Source organism: Podarcis pityusensis, assembly GCF_964106645.2.
Source record: "Podarcis pityusensis genome assembly, chromosome: 4".
In the NCBI taxonomy this organism is placed as follows: domain Eukaryota; kingdom Metazoa; phylum Chordata; class Lepidosauria; order Squamata; family Lacertidae; genus Podarcis; species Podarcis pityusensis.
The window spans coordinates 98788079-98809968 of record NC_138027.1 but is presented as its reverse complement, the minus strand read 5'-3'; the positions used below and the strand labels follow the sequence as shown (position 1 = coordinate 98809968).

The 21890-nt window shown below is 41.6% G+C and overlaps 1 protein-coding gene and 1 long non-coding RNA gene across 6 annotated transcripts; one reads left to right on the top strand and one right to left on the bottom strand.

Annotated features, from left to right (window-relative positions):
* Positions 1-2114: 2114 nt before the first annotated feature.
* LOC308475869 lies at positions 2115-17341 on the bottom strand. Of its 4 annotated transcripts, none has more exons than XR_013985446.1 (4): positions 17217-17341; positions 16230-16304; positions 11649-11854; positions 2115-2355 (listed from the first exon to the last, which is right to left on the bottom strand). It is a non-coding gene; the product is annotated as an uncharacterized lncRNA (long non-coding RNA). The 4 variants fall into 4 exon arrangements; XR_013985447.1 differs by having other exon boundaries at positions 11673-11854; XR_013985448.1 differs by having other exon boundaries at positions 11673-11816.
* A 1695-nt stretch (positions 17342-19036) lies between these two features.
* Positions 19037-20774, top strand: LOC308476108 (uncharacterized protein). Of its 2 annotated transcripts, none has more exons than XM_081003494.1 (2): positions 19037-19156; positions 19838-20774. In XM_081003494.1, the coding sequence occupies exon 2, from the start codon at positions 19894-19896 to the stop codon at positions 20590-20592; it is 699 nt and encodes a 232-aa protein (XP_080859620.1). In that variant the 5' UTR covers positions 19037-19156; positions 19838-19893; the 3' UTR covers positions 20593-20774. The 2 variants fall into 2 exon arrangements, with proteins under 2 accessions (XP_080859620.1, XP_080859619.1); XM_081003493.1 differs by having other exon boundaries at positions 19061-19156; positions 19806-20774.
* The last annotated feature ends 1116 nt before the right edge of the window (positions 20775-21890 follow it).

The following is a 21890-nucleotide window of genomic DNA, read 5'->3' as shown; positions in this document are numbered from 1 at the left end:
GGTTCCATTGAGGAAGGCTCCGTTTTGCCTTGGGGTGAATCCTGTGTTTGCCGTCCAAAGAACTGGGTTTTTAATTATTTGTTTACAAAATTGAATTTGTAACCCACCCTTCCTTGAGTGAGCTCAGGGCAATGGCAAAGGCTTGTCGCCTTTTACTTCTACAAAAATCCTGAGAGGTTGGTTAGGCTAAGTCGAGATCGACTCGGAGATCCAGGGACTGATCTGGATCAGTCAATCGCAGGCTCCTCCTCCTCCTTCCTCCTTCTGAAGCCGGCTTGCCTTCTTGGGGGTTAGAGCTTTGGTGGTGGGGTGAGGGGGACGTGGGGGAGGGGGGGCAGGAAACGAAACTCTCAGTGCCTGCTCACCCACTAGTTCAAATGCAACGAAAGGAATAAGAAATGAGCCCTCCCCCCCAAAAAAAACAGTGAGGAAGGCAAAGAACAAAACACATGAGGGAAAGCCCCCTTGGCACTCCATGAGTTTGAGGGAGGAAAAGGCTTTAACACAACAGTAGGAGGAAGAGAGGTGAAGGAAAGGCATGGGGATGCTGATACGAAGTCAGCTGCAATTTAAAGCAACAGTAGGGGAAGGACTGGCTCCTCAGATCTGTGTAAATTAATATAAAAATATAGTTTGACTTTTCTCATTTGTTTAGTTACTTGCTCATCTAACAACTATGTGGACTGTATCTGTGAAATGAAGATCCATTTATTTATTTATTTACTTAACTCAAATGACTTTGGAGGGTGGTAGATCATTGCCAGTTTTTGATATTGGATTGTAAATCACACCCTACTCAAAGTTGGACATGCCTGGGCTAAGAGACAGGGAGTAGCTCACACAGGTAATCCAGTGAACTTCATGGCCAAGCAGAGATTAGAACCTGGTCTCTTCAATCTACATTCACTGCAACGCCATCAGTTACATGCTCTCAACCGAGTAGGTGATGCATGTGTGAAACATTACTTGCATATAAACACCATGTTTTCATATAATAGCGCTCTAGCTATACCTGATCCAATGCATAATTTCAGAGTAAAAAAGACAAACAAATGGGGTGGCTGTGGGGGAGGGAAGAAGAGGTTTCCACATTGCAATAAAAGGTCTAAAACTTGCTATCAGTTCCATGCCATTATGTGCTACAGAGATCATGATCATTAACATGCTTATTTTTGGGGGGAATGGGAATAGGATGCAACTTTCAACTGTGAATCATGCAGAGTTCCTATTATATGGGCACTTACTCCCCTGTTTTCTAATGCAGCACTGAATTTCCACCTACTAATGAAACACCAGAGATGGAATATCTTATGCTGTTGAGCAGCAGCAAACCTATTTAAATCTGCAACTCTAATTTGCCAGCAATATTTTATACTTAATTTGCAGCAGTTCTATAAAGTTAAATTACAAGAAACCAACTTGCATTCCCCCCCCCCTTTCTGTCTGGGAAATTATACTATTCATATGACTCCAAGCATGGCAGATTAAGCATCCCAGCTACACTGTGAAACTCATTAATACAGATAGTAAGCAAGAATTCAATTTTTCCCTGTATTTTCCATCATTCCTATATGTATATTTTATGGTATATTATTATCTCTATATCTTTTCTCATTTGCAGGAGTAAAAAATAATTTTAACAATGCCATTTTAAAATTAAAAAGCTGCATATTGAGAGAAATTGCCAATGGGGAAAAATGAGTTTCAAGTAATTATTGGTGGCTTAAGAGTTCTTTGTATGCAATTTTTCATTTATACAACTGAAATGACATCTCTAACTTTTTTTATACCTGTACCTGATATCTCTTTCTATTTCTTTTTCTCCTTGAAAATATGATTTTGTAGTTAGGAAATGCATTTAAGTTGTCATGCCATTTAAAAAATAAAGATGACCTGTTTCCATTTTGTCAGAAAAAGTATAAGGTTCAAATGTAGCTGCCATGACAGAAATGCAATTTGTGAAGAATAGCCTAAAAGATTATAAAAACTTTCACTTACGCTATGCCTCTGCTATTTGAGGCTATTTGTTCAAATTTTCACACTAGTGGATGATGCAGGGCATGTCATTGTGAAAAGATGAAGGGGAAAGAAAATGATAGCAATGAAGTGGAAACTCTGAGTTAGCCATTTATATGTTAAAAAGCTTTTTCACAACAACAAAATGAAGCTCTTGGCATTTTGTAGCTCTCTTTATAACAATTAGGGGTTCCTTCTGACATCACCTCAGCAGTATGGCAGCTGCTGCATGTTCGCTCTTTTTGTCAGAAACTGCTCCATGTGGTGAGCTCCATCACCACAACTGCTTGGGGCAGAACCGTCCAGACTGACTCTACCCAGGCAAACCACGGTCTCCTCCTGGGAAGGAAAAAGTAAAAAAAGTTCCAGTAAAATTCTGAGCAACAAGGTCTTACTTGGGTGTCTCTTGCGTTTGCAAACTTGTTTTTTGGTCATTCTCTGGTGCTGCAACAACTGTTGTTGTTGTTATCTTTCTGACTTGGGTTTCCTGACTCTGGGCTTCTACCCACGGCAAAACCCTGACACTTTCCCACACTACTCTGCTTCCTCAAAATCTCAAGGTCACATGAAAGGTGTCATCAACATGACTTCTTTCATCCTTAGCGTTGATTCAAGGTTGGTGACACTGGCATGAGAAGTAGCTGTGATGCCGGCTCCTCCCATGTGAATTCTAAACATGGCAATTGAACACAAATGTACAATCTCAATCCCAGTTGAAGGCTGAACTTTAGCTTTAAGAAGTTAATCCAGTTAGTCTTGCACATGACCTGGCAGCCCAGCATAAATTAAGACGGCAAAAAGGGGTGGCTTGTCTTCCCTCAGCCAGCAGTAGCCCCACTGCTGAATGGAGTTTGGATTCAATGTGTCTGTACACCAGCTTGCTTTCCATCAGCTTCTTGAGCATAGGATTGCTCCCTAAGATTTGCATGGGGATCCAATTCATATGTGTATTCCTGTTGTTGACAATTCATCATATGGTGCCTGGCACAAGGCACATCTGATGAATTGTTGCTCAACACCCAGTTCAGTGTGCATCCACACATCTTTTTCTAAATCCCAGTGGTAGCATTCTCAAACCTGCTGCCACCCAGGACATTTATCTGTGACAGTGAGCATCCTTGCAATAGTGCACAGTTTCCACACCTGGGGCAGAAGAAACATGGAAACTCACAACATCCCAAGACATAGACCTTTTCTGAAAGCTAAATGTCTACAGTAGGGCACACTCAAACAAAACTACACATGATTAAAAATGTTTCTTCTGCCCCTTGAAATACAGATTGCATATTTTTAAATTGCTCTAAATAAATCTAAATGTTTTTCCCCCTTTGCTGTATTTTAGAGACGCCAAAAAAGATTAGTTACATCTAATTTAAATTGTGTGGAGTCTATAAATATCCCTAATTGGCATATTTAGTAGTATAACAATGGGAGCACCTGTTTGAAATAATCCGACCTACACAGTTAGTTGAGTTTTTATCCAGCCATTGGAAATATCATTCACAATTATAATAATCATGCTATAGAGACATGGAGACTCTAGCCCAAAAATGAATTATATGTAACATCTGTTCAAATTCACAAACTGAAAGCTGCAATGAACATAATATTATATATAAATGAACCCTTTAGTTCTCTGTATAAGAAGTGATCCTTTAAGCTATTTAACATCGCTACATAAAAGAATTCCCGCATGGTTTTTTTATGCTTGGGGAAAGGATACAGTATACCAGTGAAGACTAGCTTAAGCTCATCAACAGATTGATGAATTGAGGAGCAAATCTAGATTTGCTGGCACTCTAGTCTTCTTCATACATTATGCGTATTCCTAAGGCTTTTGTTCAGTTGAAAACACAAAGTGTGACTGCAACAAGTATATTTTAAAAACACTGATTTTACCTCAGAATGTTCCGCACAGGAGGATTTAGCTCAGGAAGCTGGAAACTAAGGGGAAACTAGACTTATCCTTCTGATTGGTTGAAACATTGGGAATGGTGTGTGAAAATATTGTATGTAAATCAAACTAGAAAATTTGGTAGGAGACTGTGATTGTGGAGTCAGAGAGGCAGAGCTTGAAGCACTTCAAGGGGGAACTGCAGCAGAAACAAAATTGAGGGATAAAGATTGATAAAACATTGGCTTAATTAGGGAAACAGCCAAAACAGGCATGGCTGGATCTGTTTATATCTGTTTATTTTATTTTTTAAAATAAAATTATTTGTTCTTATAACTAGTCAAACTGTACAATAAGGGGTTTTTTCTTTACCCACCCCCCCCCCCAAAAATTATTCAGCTGTTACTTTACTAAAACCTAAAGTAAAATCATGTTTTGTTTTGGAAAAGCCTTAATATTCACCCCACATTTAATTGCTGTATTAGGAGTAGGTTGGAAAGTTCAATGGCTGTTTAGTAGAGCCAGGCAGAGAAAGAAAATGGTATATACTTGGGGGCAGCACTGAGTAAGAGAGGCATAGTTTGCTTGCTTCCCATCCCATTTGTGGTACAGACTACGACCCACGTCATCACAGATGAAAACCCTGGGTTTGTTGCTGTTTAGTGAACACTTCTGATGCTTCACTCATGATTGAGCTCACATTTTTGACCCGGGTGTGAACTCAGGTTTTTGGGGAGTCAGTCATGGGAGTGGGGAGCTGATCCAGTACAAGGCATCCATCTGCAAGTGAAACTGTCACCCACAGCAGTTTCAGTGTGGTCTTCTAGGGAACATTATTGGTATCAGCCTATCTCTAGAGACAATGGAGTGAGCCTCTGGGAATGAAGTCAAACTGTTGCATTAGCAGCGCCAAAGTGACCTCTCTAGGGTGGTGGTCTGCCCAGACAACATCAGCCTCACTGATGTGGTTCAAAGGAAAGCAGAGCAACACATTTGGCACTGGCTTGGCTGCAGGAGTTGCCAGAAAGAGGCATAGAAGACAACATCCAACTGTCTTAGGGACTCTACTCCAGATTTGTGTAGGGTTTACTCCTTAGCCTTTTCTCCTCCCAAAGACATCCTTCAAAGCAGCTGAGGTTTTGGATCAGAGTTTTCCTTCTAGGTGGACTACCTTCCCAGACTGATGAGCCCCATCTTTCCCTCTAAATGGAGGGATCAAATCTCAGAGGTACAGCACATATTTCAACTGTGGCATTTTGTTTTTATCTAGCATTGAGAAAATTGTTTGCCTTTTTATAGCTTTGTGTAATCCCCTTAGAGAGTTCTATTTCATTAAGGTGTATGACTTTTTAAACGCGTATTTAATCATCAGCATTCCCAAAGGATCTCAGATTGCATAACTGGGAAAGGTCCCTGCCTAAGACCTTGGAGAACCACTGGGCTAGATGAAGAAATGGCAGTTTTATGTGTTCGTGAGAATCTCTGGTCTCAGGTTACTCTCTGGAAATATCGGCAGGCTTTTCATCATAATTCAAACCTGCCTTTGAAATAAAACTGTGCTAAATTCCAGAGAATGCTTTTTAATCATGCACCAAGGTGCAATTGCCTAAATGGAAATAAATGGAAATGCTGTTCCAGGGATCAATTTGAGCTGCTAGAACAAGTAGGCATTCCATACAGTGAATTTGTTTTGTGCAACACAGTATGCCTAATTTAGCAGGCAGTTGCCAGAGGACCTTTTAAAGCCAGCTCAGTGGCACATACAAAATTGCTGCACGTGCAGTTTGGCTTTCCATTCCATTATGCTTTAGAGACTTCATACTGATATAATAGTTTATTTTTATGTCCTTGCTTTCCTTGTTTAAGAAATGATTGTGCCTGCAAATTATATTATCAACTGTTTTAGTGTCGTGATTTCTTTTTTTACTTTCTGTTATTTTATTTTATGTGCCGTTCTGCCCAGTCTTCATTTTCAAAATACAACTAAAATGGGGAAGAGGAGTCTGTGGCCTTCCAGATATTTTGGACTACAGTTCGCATAATCCCTAACCATTGACCATGCTGGCTGGGGCTGAGGAGAGTTGGAATCCAACAACATTTGAAGGCTGCAGATTCTCCATCCCTAAAACAAAGACCAAAATCTGACAATTCCCTTTCCCAATGCTTATCTGATTACTCTTCTTATTAGAATGCAACAAAGATCCATTATACATCTCATGAGAAAATGCATCATAGGTTCAAGCTCCTTGTAGGAACTGTAGCCTGTCGTCTCCAAATGCAGTTAATGTTAGAGATGTGGTAGAATATTTTTGCAATTTGCAGAAACAATTCTGGGGATGGTAGGGGGGGAAATCATCCAGTTTATGCTTGCCTTAATTGTTGTTCTGATATCTCCTGAAGGGGTATCAGCCATCTCCTCCCTCATGAACTTGTCTAATCCTATTTTAAAGTTATCCAAGTTAGTGGCCTTCACATTTTTAGGAGGAAATTCCATATTTTAACTATATACTGTGTGAACAAGTTACTTCCTTTTGTTTATCCTGAATCTTCCACGGTTCAGCTTCATTGGACAGCAGGTTTCTGGTATTATGAGAAGATTTCTTCCCTATCCTTTCCCTCAATGACATGAATATTTTTATACACTTGTATCATGTCTCTCTTACTCTCTCTCTCTCTCTTTCTTAATTAAAAATATATAAATCTAAATGTTGTAACCTTTCCTCAGCCACTTGATCATTTTGGTTGCCCTCTTCTGAAAAGGGAAAATAAATCTAGACCGAACACAATCAAATAGAGCACACATTAGTGATGGGAGAGAGAGAGTCAGAGTCAGTTTCAGAATATTTTAGGCTGTTGCTCCTGCAAGCAAGTTCAATGTGTGTGTCTCCGCACTAAGGAATTATATTAAAATGACAATGCTTTATTAAAGGTGAGAAGCTGGTTAAAACCAATACAATCAGGAGTCTAAAACCAAACTTTTCTTTAGAGATGGGACACAATAAGAAACAAGGTACAGTGAATCTTATGGCGCAATGGGTGCCACATTCTGGGTGCTATCAGAATTTTCACCATCTCTGCCTCAGCAGCTGATAGAACTAGAAGCTGATCACAGAGGATGAACAAAATTGTATCATGGGTGATGGCCCTTAAATTGCCCTGATCTAAGCCGTTTAGGGATTTAAAGGTTGTGACCAAGAACAGAAGTATAGTGTTCAGATCATGAGACATAGTGGTACTGCTCTTTCTGCTTTAGTCAGACCTCACCTGGAGCACTGTGTCCATTTCTGGGCTGCATTTTTAAGAAGGAAACTGGATCGTGTCAGAGGAGGGCCACAAAGAGAAGGGCCTTAGCTATAAAGGAAGGTTAAAGGTGCTGAGCATATTTAGCCGGGGGGGGGGGATGATTAAGAGGTGCTATGCAGGATCTGATTTCTTTCGCAGGGCCTGTAAGACAGTGTTGTTCCACCTGGCCTTTGGCTTGGAGTCAATTTGATTCCTTCCCCCTCTTTATTTTTTCCTTTCTCCTCCTGTGATGAGGCTGCATTTTAATGTTCAATGTTTTAATGTTGTATTTTAATCTTGTTTTTAAGTTGTATTCATTCAACTTGTTTTTATTATTGCTTGTTAGCCGCCCTGAGCCTGGCCTTGGCTGGGGAGGGCAGGGTATAAATAAAATTTATTATTATTATTAACCATCTTTAAATGCAGGATTTTCACACAGATGATGGTGTGTGGCTAAAAATCAGATATCATGGAACGAGGAAGGTAACCAGCTATTCAGGCAGTGTCATGTGGCCTTGGAAACTTATCAGAGCAAGGCAGAGAATGCACTGGCTTATCCTCTTTTGCAATACTTCTCCCAGCAGCTTTCTAAGACATCTTATTGATAAAAAAGAGTGGGAGATGATGAGAAGAAAAAAGGAGGCCAATCGTGTTCTAGGGTTGCCTGAGAATGGCCCAAAGCTGTAAGATGAGATTTACGAACCAGAACAAAAAAACACACCGAGGTGACAGCAGGCACCCAAGGCTTGAAGTCTATGTCCAGGTAGTTTTGAACTTCACTATGCATAACTCATATAAAGTGACATGACTTCTAGGCCCACTACAAATTATTACTGCTACAGTTGGGTTCTGATCTTGCCTTTAGCGAAGGGGTGCAAAATATCTTTTGGATCCACTGGGACGGGTTGGGACAGGTTGGCGGGTTGGTTTTAAAAACTTACATGTTACTTCTTGTTACAGATAGGTAGCCGTGTTGGTCTGCCATAATCAAAATAAAAAAAATCCTTCCAGTAGCACCTTAAAGACCAACTAAGTTAGTTCTTGCTGCCACATACACCCGGACAACACCATTACTGGCCCCAACAACATCACACATACCATCTCGGGACTATTCAATTGCTCATCATCTAACATTGTGTATGGCATCAAATGCCAACAGTGTCCTTCAGCTCTCTATATTGGACAAACAGGCCAAACCTTACGCCAAAGAATAAATGGACATAAATCTGACATCAAGAATCACAAAACAGAGAAACCAGTAGGAGAACACTTTAATCTCCCAGGACATTCTATACAAGATCTCAAAGTAGCTGTTTTACTACAAAGGAATTTCAGAAATAGACTGGAAAGAGAAGCTGCTGAATTGCAACTCATTACCAAACTTAAAACCATGGAGAAACCTGGTTTGAACAAAGACATTGGATTCTTATCCCATTATACATGACTAAGCCATTTCTCACCTTCTCACCCCTTGCCTTTTCCTGTAAGACCCATTACAGTCGTTAAGAGTCGTCAGCAGGCTCATCCCAGCTATCTGCCAATCTCCCATTCCCACCACCCTTCTGAGTAATACCCCTCCCCACCTTCTCACTATATAGAAGGATCTGGCAACTTCTGTTTCAGTGTATCTGAAGAAGTGTGCCTGCACACGAAAGCTCATACCAAGAACTAACTTAGTTGGTCTTAAAGGTGCTACTGGAAGGATTTTTTTTATGTTACTTCTTATTTATAAATCCCAAAGTAGTTTACATAAAAATAATCAAAATTGATAAAGAACAACAACACATCTGAATACTCATAACATGTAATTTCAGCAACTACAGCAGCCAGAACCAGAGAGAGAGAGAGAGAGAGAGAGAGAGAGAGAGAGAGAACTCGATATCAACAGTCAGGAATTACCAAGGTTAACAGAAAGGTCTTTTAACTGTCTGTGAAAGCACCCCATAGTCAATGTATACCTGATCTCAGTAGGGAGCTCATTCCACAACAGAAATGCCCTCCTCTGAACCTTGGCTAAGTAAATTTCAGTAGGCCATGGCATTGTTAGGAAGGTTCCACCTGCAGTTGACAGTGGCCTAGGCGGACTATATGTGGAAAGACAGTCTTGGAAATAAGCTGGCTGCAAGATGTTTAGGGCTTTGTGGCTAACTCAATACCTTAAAGCTGGTGTGGGCAGCCAACACATGTTATATGTGCATGTTAGGGAGCAACCTAGTTTCAGCTTTTGAATCGACCGGAAGGGTAGCCCCTCATAGAGTATGGTACAGGTACAGTTAAAAATGAAAGAGGCTCCTATCTACTTCATAAAGTATGGAGAGACTAATTCAAATACAGTGGTACCTCTGGTTACGAACTTAATTCGTTCCGGAGGTCTGTTCTTAACCTGAAACCGTTCTTAACCTGAGGTCCCACTTTAGCTAATGGGGCCTCCCAATGCCGCCGCACGATTTCTGTTCTCATCCTGAGGTAAAGTTCTTAACCCAAGGTACTACTTCTGGGTTAGCGGAGTCTGTAACCCGAAGTGTTTGTAACCCGAGGTGTTTGTAACCCGAGGTACCACTGTATAAAAGTTTTGCTTCTTAACAGGTTGTCAACCGTTAAGACAGAATTTTGCCAAATTGTGTGCACTGCATTGTATTACTTTGGCAAGTACAAAGATATGTTAGGTTATAGCTGACAGCCTTAGATGTGCATGTCAGGAATGTGTGTTTTCCATTGTGGAGGCAAAAATATCCAACTAAAATAACTAATTAGCTCATTTTGATACCATCTTGGTGATAAATATACATCCTGGAAAATTTTGTCAACAACAAAATGTATTGCCTTTTCAAAAACTAATAGATCTATTTCGGGCCTGAGCATTTTAAGGTATCCAGATAATGTCATCAATCAATCTTGATAATCAGATACAGCCGCTTCTCTGCCAGCTATTAATGCCATGCCAAAGAGTTTCCAGCCGTCCTTGTGAGAAAAGAAAATGGTTGCTGATCAAGGTGATTATGCTGATGATGATGTATTTAGAGGGTTCAGAACAGATAGAGAAATAGATAGAAACTGAAAACCCTAAAGGTTCCTGAATAAGGATGCTTCCTTCGAAAGGTATGTCACCCTGCATATATAACAAGTAAACCTTCCATAAAATGTCCCCTGGGTTCCCTACAGTAGTCTTCAAACTCTGTATGAGCAAATCCGGGGGGGGGGGGGCATCAGAAGCTTATCAGCAGTTACTTAATGAAGAGATTTAGTAATGGTGAACAATATGCTGATTCTTCTGCCCCCATCCTCCCCTGCAAATGCAACTGCAGGAAAGAGTTGGGTGTCCTTAAGGCCATCACTAAGCTATGGTTTTCCCAGTAGCGATGTATGGAAGTGAGAGCTGGACCATAAAGAAGGCTGATCGCCGAAGAATTGATGCTTTTGAATTATGGTGCTGGAGGAGACTCTTGAGAGTCCCGTGGACTGCAGGAAGATCAAACCTATCCATTCTGAAGGAAATCAGCCCTGAGTGCTCACTGGAAGGACAGATTGTAAAGCTGAGGCTCCAATACTTTGGCCACCTCATGAGAAGAGAAGACTCCCTGGAAAAGACCCTGATGTTGGGAAAGATGGCGGGCACAAGGAGAAGGGGACGACAGAGGACAAGATGGTTGACAGTGTTGTTGAAGCTACTAACATGAGTTTGACCAAACTGCAGGAGGCAGTGGAAGACAGGCGTGCCTGGCATGCTCTGGTCCAGGGGGTCACGAAGAGTCGGACACGACTAAACGACTAAACAACAACAACAAGACCATCACCTCAGTTCAGTCAGGCCAACAATGAGACATGCAGTGCTTGGAACCATTAAACATATCCCAGAATCTGGTAGGAATATAAATCTGCACTTATTTACCCTTCATGAATGCAACTATGCCTATGGAAGGGAATTTGCACAGATCTCAGTGGAGCTCTCGTGTCTCCTTTGCGTGACAAAGGCCTGGTCAGTATTTTGGACCAGACAGAGGTGTCCACTCCTAAATATCCACCCCTTAGTCCTCTCTTTCCCAGAGCCCTAGCCAACCCAAATATATATACACCCACACTTTATGGATTTTTGGAATTTAGATCCATCTTTCCAAAATATACTTTTCTTGTGGAATTTTCTCTGGGCATTGAGATCCCTGGGAGAGGGATGGAGGGGTGGATAAAGGCACGAGTATTGTGATAGCCACCTGCAAAAAGCAGCAAGGGGAAGGCATGTGATGGCAAACATCCAACTCATGCTCTTGGTCTAGCTGAAATGTCTGCCTCCATGCTTCAGGACCACCAGACTTATTTGCAGGAGGGGAGAGAACGTTTTCATGTGCATGGTTTTAAATGTATCCCTTGCATTTTATTGTGCAAGATCCTTTGCAGGTTTTAGCTGAAAATCTGGATATAGCCATCTTGCTGTGGGAAACAAAGACAAGATGGCACCCACCCATTCTATGCGTCGAATCCTTACTTCAATATTGCCAATGAGAGCATGTTCCCCGCTGGGGTCTTCAGGCTAGCTTAGGGAGCACAGGCAAGGCAAGCTTCAGAGTGTCTGGGGAAATGGAGGGGCTGCTCCCAGCATCTACCGCTTGAGGTGGCTGCCTCATTCTACCTAAGGACAGCATGAGATGGGGTGGTGGTGGATTGTGCCTAGAAATAAATAAATAAATAAATAAATAAATAAATAAATAAATAATACAGTTGATGAGTGAAATAGTGCCTTCCATGGACCTGAATAGGCAAAACAGTCTGTTGCTCAAACAGGAAGCTGGTCGTATTGGTCTATTTAAAGAAATGCACATTCAGAAGCCGATTAACTTAATGTACTATTGTTTCCAATATGAAGCATTTATTCACTCATGCTGATATCTGAAAACAAAAGCAAATGTGAAGAAGCATTCTACATGAAATTAAATACATGTGTAGTGTAATCACAATAGCTAGAAACAACATGTTACATTTTAATTTACACTTCTAAAACTGCTCATCGGTTAAGCATTTTATTACAAGTCCGGGTATCTTGGCACTTATTTGCATCCACTGTGTAATTAAGGCAGCGCTCCAAAGAAATGACAAATGGTGCACCGAACAGGAGTAATTATTCTTATTTATTTACATTGGGTTAGGAAGACAAATACCAATTATGATGAAGGTAGCACCATGCCAGCTAGTTAACAAATAGAGGAATGCTTTCTGTACAGTAAAATATGCACTCTCTTAATCTCCTCAGAAGACCCATCACCACAACACAAAATCGTAGCTCCAGGTCATACATTTTTTTAAAGCCCCTTAATTCAGTTCCTGTTAGTGTGTAGCCACATAGGCAAATAAAGGGTGCACAGGAATGCACATATTTGTGAAAATAACACACACAAATGCATTATATTAATGGAAATTTATTTACAGTGAAGTGTATACAGTGGTACCTTGGGTTACATATGCTTCAGGTTACAGACTCCGCTAACCCAGAAATAGTGCTTCAGGTTAAGAACTTTGCTTCAGGATGGGAACAGAAATTGTGCTCCGGCGGCACGGCAGCAGCAGGAGGCCCCATTAGCTAAAGTGGTGCCTCAGGTTAAGAACAGTTTCAGGTTAAGAACGGACCTCCGGAATGAATTAAGTACTTAACCCAAGGTACCACTGTAATACACAAAAATGCATGTGAACATGTGCAGGTGGATTTTCATGAGGACTTTGGGGGGAAAATCAAAAACTGATATGGAAATGTGGAGAACTGAATTTAAGCTTGTTAAAATGAGGAACTGAAGGAAACCAAAACTGACAAATTCTCTCATCCCTTCCACACACTCCTGCTTTTCACCCCAGTCACCTTATTGCTTTCTATTCTGCCCCTTGCAATCCAAACCAGCAAGTGGAATTTGACGGAAAATATCCATGCATGCTTCTTTTTGTTTTGGTCCATCCTCTCAAACCCTCCTCCCCAGTTGGTTTCCAAGATTAAGCTGCTGTTTGTTTGTTCCATTCTAAAACAAACAAACAAACAAATCCCACCTCTGCAATTCTAATTTAACAGAATTACACAAGATCTGTAACTGGTGCTCTGAGTGTGTGTTGGGGAATGCCTGTGCCAATCTTTCAGTCAATTAAGATAATATCTATTAAATTATTTTCAGGGGTAAAAGTTAAAACAACAACAGCAACCCACACCTTTCCTTCAGTTGTCAGATGTTTGGGCATTGATGACATGGTCTGAAACACATTAGGGGAGTATTGTTGACACCTCTTCCTCCATGAGTAGTTCCTGTGGAAAGCCCACAAAATATCTTCTAGCAGGATTGGGCCACAGTGATAAAATATGCCACCTACAGATTCCATTAACTTTGCTTTGAACAAATAAGATTACATGGGAAGACCATAATGAATGTGTTGGAGCATTCAAGGGAACCTGTGGTAAAGAAGGAGTCCAAAGAAATTAGAACCCTGGTGTATGCCACAAATTTAATGTTGAACACATGTCCTATTATCTTCTTGGATGCTTCCTTTGCTTCAGTTCCAAATATTCTGCTTACTTACAGTGTTTATTTCAGAAGTTCTTGTTTACTTTTTTAATTTAGAGGGGAGTCCATGAAAAACAAATGCATCCTGCGACACCCTAGAAGATCTGATAAAGGTAAAGGGACCCCTGACCGTTAGATCCAGTCACAGACGACTCTGGGGTTGCAGTGCTCATCTCGCTTTACTGGCCGAGGGAGCTGGCATACAGCCTCCAGGTCATGTGGCCAGCATGACTAAGCCACTTCTGGCGAACCAGAACACCGTTTACCTTCCTGCCGGAGCCATACCTGCCATATTTTTTGCTCCATAAGACACACCTGACTAGAAGACGCACCTAGTTTTTAGAGGAGGAAAGGGGGAAAGCCCTGTTTTTGGGGGGATCAGCTCACAGTTGTGCAACTTCTTTTGCAAAGGGGAAAAATCCTGTTTTTATGGGGTTCAACTCACAGTTTTGCAGCTTCTTTAGGAAAGGAAAGGGGGCCGTTTCTACAGTTTCTAGACAGATAATCTAATCAGCCAGTCACATGTCGCTGGGGAAACAAACAGCCTCTGTCTGCAGAACATTCAACAATGGAGGCCTGGGCAAGGGGGCGGGGCCAGAAAGGGAGCCAGCGATTGACCACACATTCACTCCATAAGACGCACAGACATTTCCCCTTACTTTTTAGGAGGAAAAAAGTGCATCTTATGGAGCGAAAAATACGGTATTTATCTACTTGCACTTTGACGTGCTTTTGAACTGCTAGGTTGGCAGGAGCAGGGACCGAGCAATGGAAGTTCACCCTGTCACAGGGATTTGAACCACTGACCTTCTGATCAGCAAGCCTTAGGCTCTGTGGTTTAACCCACAGCGCCACCCGAGTCCTAAGAAGATCTGATAGTAATATCTTAATTTCTGATATTCTGTAACTAAAAACTTGCACAACTATTTGTGGAGGGTATGTGATATCCAATAACATGATGCTGTTGTAACTGCAACCAAGTGAGAACAGGGCCAACCTGAAAGATGTTTTCTAATGAACAAACTCTTAAATTGGAAGTTATACTGTAGAATCATGAAATAATTCCCTTTTGTGTGTGTGATTTACAGCTGTGAGTAAATCCTTCTAATTATTCCAGAGCTTTCCTTGTAATCACAGACTAATCCCATTTATTTGCTTCTGGGGTTAAAAAGCAAAAAAAACAACAACCCAAAAACCAATGAACCCCACCAGTGTATAAAGATTTAGATATACAAATTGAAGGTTTCTTGCTGTAATCCATAGATCGGGAGGGAGGGATTGTTTATCTTTTGTTCTGTGTGAAGCACTTTGACTTGTGGCTTCTAGACAATTATGTCTATAACCTTAAACCAAAAATAAGACAGACAAATAAGTCAATCTTTGACGCTTCCCAAAAAGACCGTGCCATCTGGATGTTTTGGATTCTTAACAGGTGCTTCTGGGACTTTGAGCCTAATTCTTGGCCCAGATTCCAAGGCATGATGGGTGACTCTGTAGCTATGTGCAATTGTGCACTGCATTAATTGAAGAGATTGGAAGAGGCCAAGAATAGTAATTAGTCAGTTGGTCATGCAGAAAAAGAGAGCAGTGGCTTCAAGCCACAGTGTTGGAGGCACAGATGGGCCAGACCATCAGCTCTTGCTCTCCGTGGTACCCAGCTAATCTATTGCAGATCAAGCAAACAGTCCATCTTCATCCAGGTACTCAGCTTGTTGAAATCAACAACATAAATTTCAGAAGCCACTGGGGAAAGAAATCACTGGGGTTGAAAGCCTTTAAAACCAAACACACCCACCCACCCCGAAAAATACCAAGCCATGTCAGCGCAACATTATTAGGGTTGGAAAAGCACCAAAGAAGCCAAATGTTAATATGAAATTACCGTATGTCTGTATGTAAAAATAAAACTGAGGAACATTTTAAAATGCTCTTTATATTGTGCATCAGTTGCATGTTGTGTTTGTGTGTGCTCTTGCAAGCACACGTTGTGCATGAAATTATACTATGAAGATAAAAATCACTTTGTCTAGGCAGCAAGTTTTAATTGCATAAAAGGTACCCTGGTTTTGGGGTAAGTGGGTCAAAGCACACTGATGGTGTAGCTTACTTTCTGCTGCTTCACTGCCAAATCATAAAAATCATAGAATTGTAGCATTTGAAGGGACCCCGAGAGTCATCTAGTTCAACTCCTGCAATGCAGCAATCACAGCTAAAGCATTTAAGACAGATGGCGACCCAACCTCTGCTTAATAACCTCCCATGAAGCAGAGTCCATCACCTTTCAAGGAAGCCTGTTCCACTGTCAAATAGCTTACTGTCAGAAAGTTCTTCCTGGTGTTTAGCCAGAATCTCCCTTCTTGTGACTTGGATTCATTGGTTCAAGTTATTTTCCATAATCTGATAGGTCACTCTTTCTTCCAACATGGGTGAGGGATAGCGTTTCACTTTTTATATGCTCTCGCTTATGGAATAACAAATTTGTACACATATATCAATATTGTACTCACAGAAGTGTCCACTTAGTTCCTTAATATTCTTGGAAAAAGCTCATTGCGAAGATTTTGCAAGGAGAATTCATTAGTCTGGATGGGACAAATAGTTTTGTTTTGTTTTCTCCTCCTCAGTTTCTGCTTATTATTATTATTGGGATGTCAAAACAGCTATAAGACCCTAATTGTGAATGATAGCCTGTTGTTCTTTTTAAAGGCTAGCTAAGATGCCCTACAAGGGACGCGGGTGGCGCTGTGGGTTAAACCACTGTGCTGCTTGGGCTTGCCACTCGAAAGGTCAGCGGTTTGAATCCCCGCGACACGGTGAGCTCCCGTTGCTCTGTCTCAGCTCCTGCCAACCTAACACCAAAATGCAAGTAGATAAATAGGGGCCGCTCCTGTGGGAAGGTAAACGGTGTTTCCGTGCGCTGCTCTGGTTTCAGTGTTCCGTTGTGCCAGAAACGGCTTAGTCATGGCCGTTTGCCCAGAAATGTACAAAGACAAGGAATGTTCTTACCGTCTGCTTTTTATTCAGTATTTACAGAGAGATGCTTTAGAACCCAGCCTCTTGGATAATGGCATTCTCCCGAGTCAATCTCCACACACACACCCGGCTCTCCCACTTCCTCATTCGTCATCACCTCTATGGGTACTGACAAGTGCCCTCTGCCTTTGAGCTCTTTGCTCTTCTACTTTCAAGGCCCTCCGTGTTCTGGGGGGCGGGCGGTCTGGAATGCTTTCTAAAGACACTATGTCCATCAGCTGTCACCCCCATGGTGATTCCTCTACCTCCTCCTCCTCTCCCATTGTTTCCCAACTTTTCACCTCATCTGCATCTGAGCTGTGACCTCCCTCAAACCCCTGTTGTGATTCTGAACTGTCTTCCTCTTCTCTGGAAGGGTTGGGCTGGGGAGGCAGTCTCCATCATTCCCCCTCTGCCCAGTCCCTGACAGACATTGAATTACACCCCACTCCCAATGTAAAAGTCTGGGAGTGGCTTCCCACCTGTGCTTCTTGGCCACCATGCAGTATAGGGATACAATCAGAATTTTGTATAACAATGTAGAGATGTTTCACCTTCTCACAGAGAAGAATTCTGGGAAACAAAACATAACAGAGCTATCCTGTCCTGGAATGTTGCTAACATGGTAATCATGGAACAATGATATAAACATAGCAACTGTGGAAGCTGGCAAACAGAGAAAACCAAGAATACAATCCCATTGTTTGGTCCCAGTTCCTGCCAACCTAGCACTTCGAGAGCACACCAAAAAGTGCAAGTAGATAAATAGATACCACTCCAGGGGGAAGATAAATGGTGTTTCCGTGTGCTGCTCTGGTCTCGGTGTTCCGTTGCACCAGAAGAGGCTTAGTCATGCAGGCCACATGACCCAGAAAAACTGTCTGCGGACAAACGTGGGCTCCCTTGGCCAGTAAAGCGAGATGAGCGCCGCAACCCCAGAGTCGTTCGCGACTGGACTTAACTGTCAGGGGTTCTTTACCTTTAAAAAGGTAAAGGTACCCCTGACCATTAGGTCCAGTCGCAGATGACTCTGGGGTTGTGTGCTCATCTCGCTCTATAAGCCGAGGGAGCTGGCGTTTGTCCGCAGACAGCTTCTGGGTCATGTGGCCAGCATGACTAAGCCGCTTCTGGCGAACCAGAGCAGCGCACGGAAATGCCATTTAGCTTCCCGCCAGAGCGGTACCTATTTATCTACTTGCATTTGACATGCTTTTGAACTGCTAGGTGGGCAGGAGCAGAGACCGAGCAATGGGAGCTGACCCCGTCACGGGGATTCGAACCGCTGACCTTCTGATCGGCAAGCCCTAGGCTCTGTGGTTTAGACCACAGCGCCACCCGCGTCCCTCCTTTACCTTTATTCTATTAAAAATGCTTTGTATGGTTTGTCATAACCAACATTTAGCACACATTTTAAATATGGGCTTAAATTCTGTTCTGTGATACCTGTTCTGTGACATATGCCTGTGCTTCCACAGAGAGAGATATAAAGATTAATTAGAATTATTTCAGCATGTTCTCACACATGTCCATCACTGACATTTGGATCGTGTACACATGCACTTCACTGATATGTCTGCACATGCGTCTAGTTCACATCTACACAATCACTATGAAATGATTGCAGCATTCCAAGATAACTTCCGTTTATGAGAAGGCCATCACAGATCCTACACAATTGTTAGGACTTATTATTAACACACAAAGCTTCTTAGTAGATTTAGGGCATTTCCAGACCGTTGCTGTTTTTCAGTGAGATTCAGTCACTTACTGGCAAATTCAAGTGGTGCAATTAAAGATGATTTGGAGCTCTTGTACAACAATCTCACGTCCAAGACAAGTATCCTACTTTTTGCAAAAAAGGAAAGAGAGAGGAGAATGCGCTGGGAAATGTAGGGTGATGTTTGCTCAATGCAGTAGCATTGAACCTCCACACGAACAGAATGAATTCTCAATAAATAACTGACATCATTTAGCCCCTCTGCAAATTTTGTGCAACCCAATGGGGGATGGCTGCTCAATAAACAGGTCATCTGGAGGCGACCTTGGTTCATATGATTAGCATTTCAAACTAAATGGGTGAACTGGTGCCATGGAGAAATGGTACATTTGAAGTGAGGTGAGGGGACACCACATCTGTGGTAGTTGATCTGCAGTCATTCTGTCAGCCCATCAAGACATCAACTGGCTGGTGAACATGTCTCTTAAACTGCCAAAGGATAGACCTGCCTTAAGCTCTTATGTCATATGCAAATTTGTCTCCACTGAAAAGTTCCCCTTGGATACCATTATGAAGACCCCTAATTATTGCCTCATGGAGGTTGCCAGTGTGTAATGACATCACTTTGGGCCACTCAACATCACATTTTCAGCTCCAGTCACCAAAGGTTATTAGGCAACAAATTGACTTGAGACTAGTATATAGGTAAGTGCTCTCTGATCATGAAAATATACATTTTGGGGCATGGAATCTGATAAAGTAGAAAAGCCCCAAAGGATTCCCAACAGATTATATTACCAATTCTCCATTTTAAAGCTGTTTAAGGCTGTGACTGATGAAATAGCAAGTTCCACGAGACGCTGAACATATGAAGCTCCTTTATAGTTAATTAGGCTGTGTTAATCTTGTAGTAACACTTCTAGAAACAGAAGAAGGTGTTCACACAATTTTAATGGATAATGTTTCACAAATTGGGAGTCCTGGAGTCTGGATACCCACAGAGGTTTTAACTGTCAGACATTTGGTCTAGTCAAGTATTATCTCTTCTGACTTGAGACAACTCTCCCAGGTTTCAAGCAAAAGTCTTCCCCAGTCCCACTACTTGAGAGTCTTTTAACAGGGATTGAACCTGAGGACATTGTATGAGCAGACCACGGGCTCTGCTCCCTATATACGGGCCCTGGCATGGGCTTCCAAGAAAACATTTTATGTTCAGCCTGTTAGTTTCAGTGAAATCAATAGACTTGTGGAAAGAGCAAGTGTGATTATGAATTAGGTTTGTTTCTGTTCTGTATAAAGTTTCCAAAATGAATGTAATTTGCCTAATTTTGGATTACTTGCCTTCTTCCTGTAGTTGTTTTCATTGACACTTCACATTACTTTCAGTCTGATGAACTAGTGGATTCAGCAGACTGAATGAAGCCCCTGCCCTGGGGGATGAAATGCTAGAATCCAAGGATGGAAAATATTTAAGCAAGAGTAGCTCTCATCCTTTGACATGCTCCTCTACCTACCTGTCGTACCAGAGACAGCTAAACCAATCACTCCGGGGTGAGAACCAAATCCTTTGGGAAAAGAACAGGACTATTCGCGAAGACAACAAGACTTTCCGTATGGAAAACAAAGCTATTCGTGAACAGAATCGTACTCTCCGAGACGCAAACAATATTGACTGGGAGGAGGGCAGTGTCCTCAAGGAGAACAAACTGGACACTTTGGATGAGGGAAAATCACTTGAGGAACAGGAAAAGGCTCTCCGAAAGCAGAATAAGGCTCTACGAGAAGAGATCAAATCCCTCCAGGAGCAGGATGTGGCCTTCAAAATGGAAGAGAAGGCTCTTCAAGAGGAGCTCACTGCTTTGTGGGAGGAGAACAAGGCCTTCCAAGAACAGATCAAGGCTCTCAGGGAGAATAGTGCTGCTCTCCTAGAAGAGGAAAAATGTCTCCATCAAGAGAGGCGAGCCCTCCAAGAAGAAGAAGCTGCCCTCCAGGAAGAGAACAAAGCTCTTAGAGAAGAAAGGAAAGCTCTTGAAGAGGAGGATAAAGCCCTGAAGGAAGAGAATGAAGTTCTGCAGCAGTGGAAGACGCTCCTCCAAGGAAGCCTCAGTGTGCAGATAGAAGGGCAGGGAGCCCTGATCTGAATATTCAGCCAAGAAACACGTGGTTCTTCTGGCATACTGGTTAAAAGGGAGAGAGCGACCCCAACAAGCTAAAATAATTGTGCTACAGGTATTTACCAAGAATTAAGCATTAATATGCAGTAAAGCAACTTGATGTCTGCAGCCTTAATTCCAAAGGTTGTTAATAAATGTCATGGACATCATTTATTTGTAAGATTTCTTTTCTAATTGTGCTTCATTTAATTTCAAGACCAGTAAAAATCCTCCCCGATTGCCACATTCCCACCCTCCATCATGTAATTGCCCCTTGCTAGCATCCATGTGTTTATTTCCTTTCCTTTTCTACTTTTTGACTCTTCAGCAAAACACCAACCCTTAAGTGAATGCTCCAACATATTTCTTAGGCATGGCTTGGTTTATAGAAATGATATATTCATTTGAATGTTTTTTTCCCCCAGTCCCATCCCAAAGAATACGGGCAGGTGGGTTGCAACATCCATGTAAATAAACTCACCAAAGTTCTTAATCTGGTCTTAGTCCTCCTCTTCCAGCGTGTTGCCCTTCTGATACAATCGTTGATTTAAAAGACCGGTCAAGCCCTAATGTTACTTACCTCAAAGTAATTTCAATGGTGCCCATTGAGGCATCATCCTAAATAGATGTGTACTGGATTTCAGGAAAAAATATGGAACTCTAAAACAATAATATACAAAAATATCACTTTCCAATGCTCCAAAAACCTGCCTAAGATAGCTCTCCATTTGGGGATGTTAAGAAGAGGTTATGAAGATGTGACATTAAACCTCAGTGTGCATTACAAGTGACCTTATGAATTATGTCAGAAATAAGCAATGCAGAGTTCAGTGCAGCTTACCCCTTGGAAAATACATATAAGATTGTTGTGAAGCTGATATTAATAACCTGGCCATTATAATTTTGTTGCCTTCATATTCTGCTTCTAAGCTTCTCAGAGGCACCTTCAGAAATGAAATGCTGGAATATCTGGACCTGTTGTGTGATCCAACAAAGGCAGTTTCTACAGCATTATTTAGACTTCTATAAAATTTGATTCTATAGAAAATATTTTCCAGCTACCAAGCTTTTAAATAATGAACAAGCACTGCATTCTAATTAGACTTCATGAATTAATATGATGAAATTTACTTTCACATAGGGAAATTAATTACTTTCCATAAATACATTAGTAAATTATCATGCATTATTGGGAAATTTAAATGTGATTAACGGCACTTAAAAATGATCTGCTTATTTCCTGTGAATAATTAAGCTAAAACTTTGTTCTCAATATATTTACAGGG

Bases quoted from the DNA above. Each gene is read 5' to 3' on its own strand.
- LOC308476108 (XM_081003494.1), top strand. From the start codon at position 19,894: ATGCTAGAATCCAAGGATGGAAAATATTTAAGCAAGAGTAGCTCTCAT.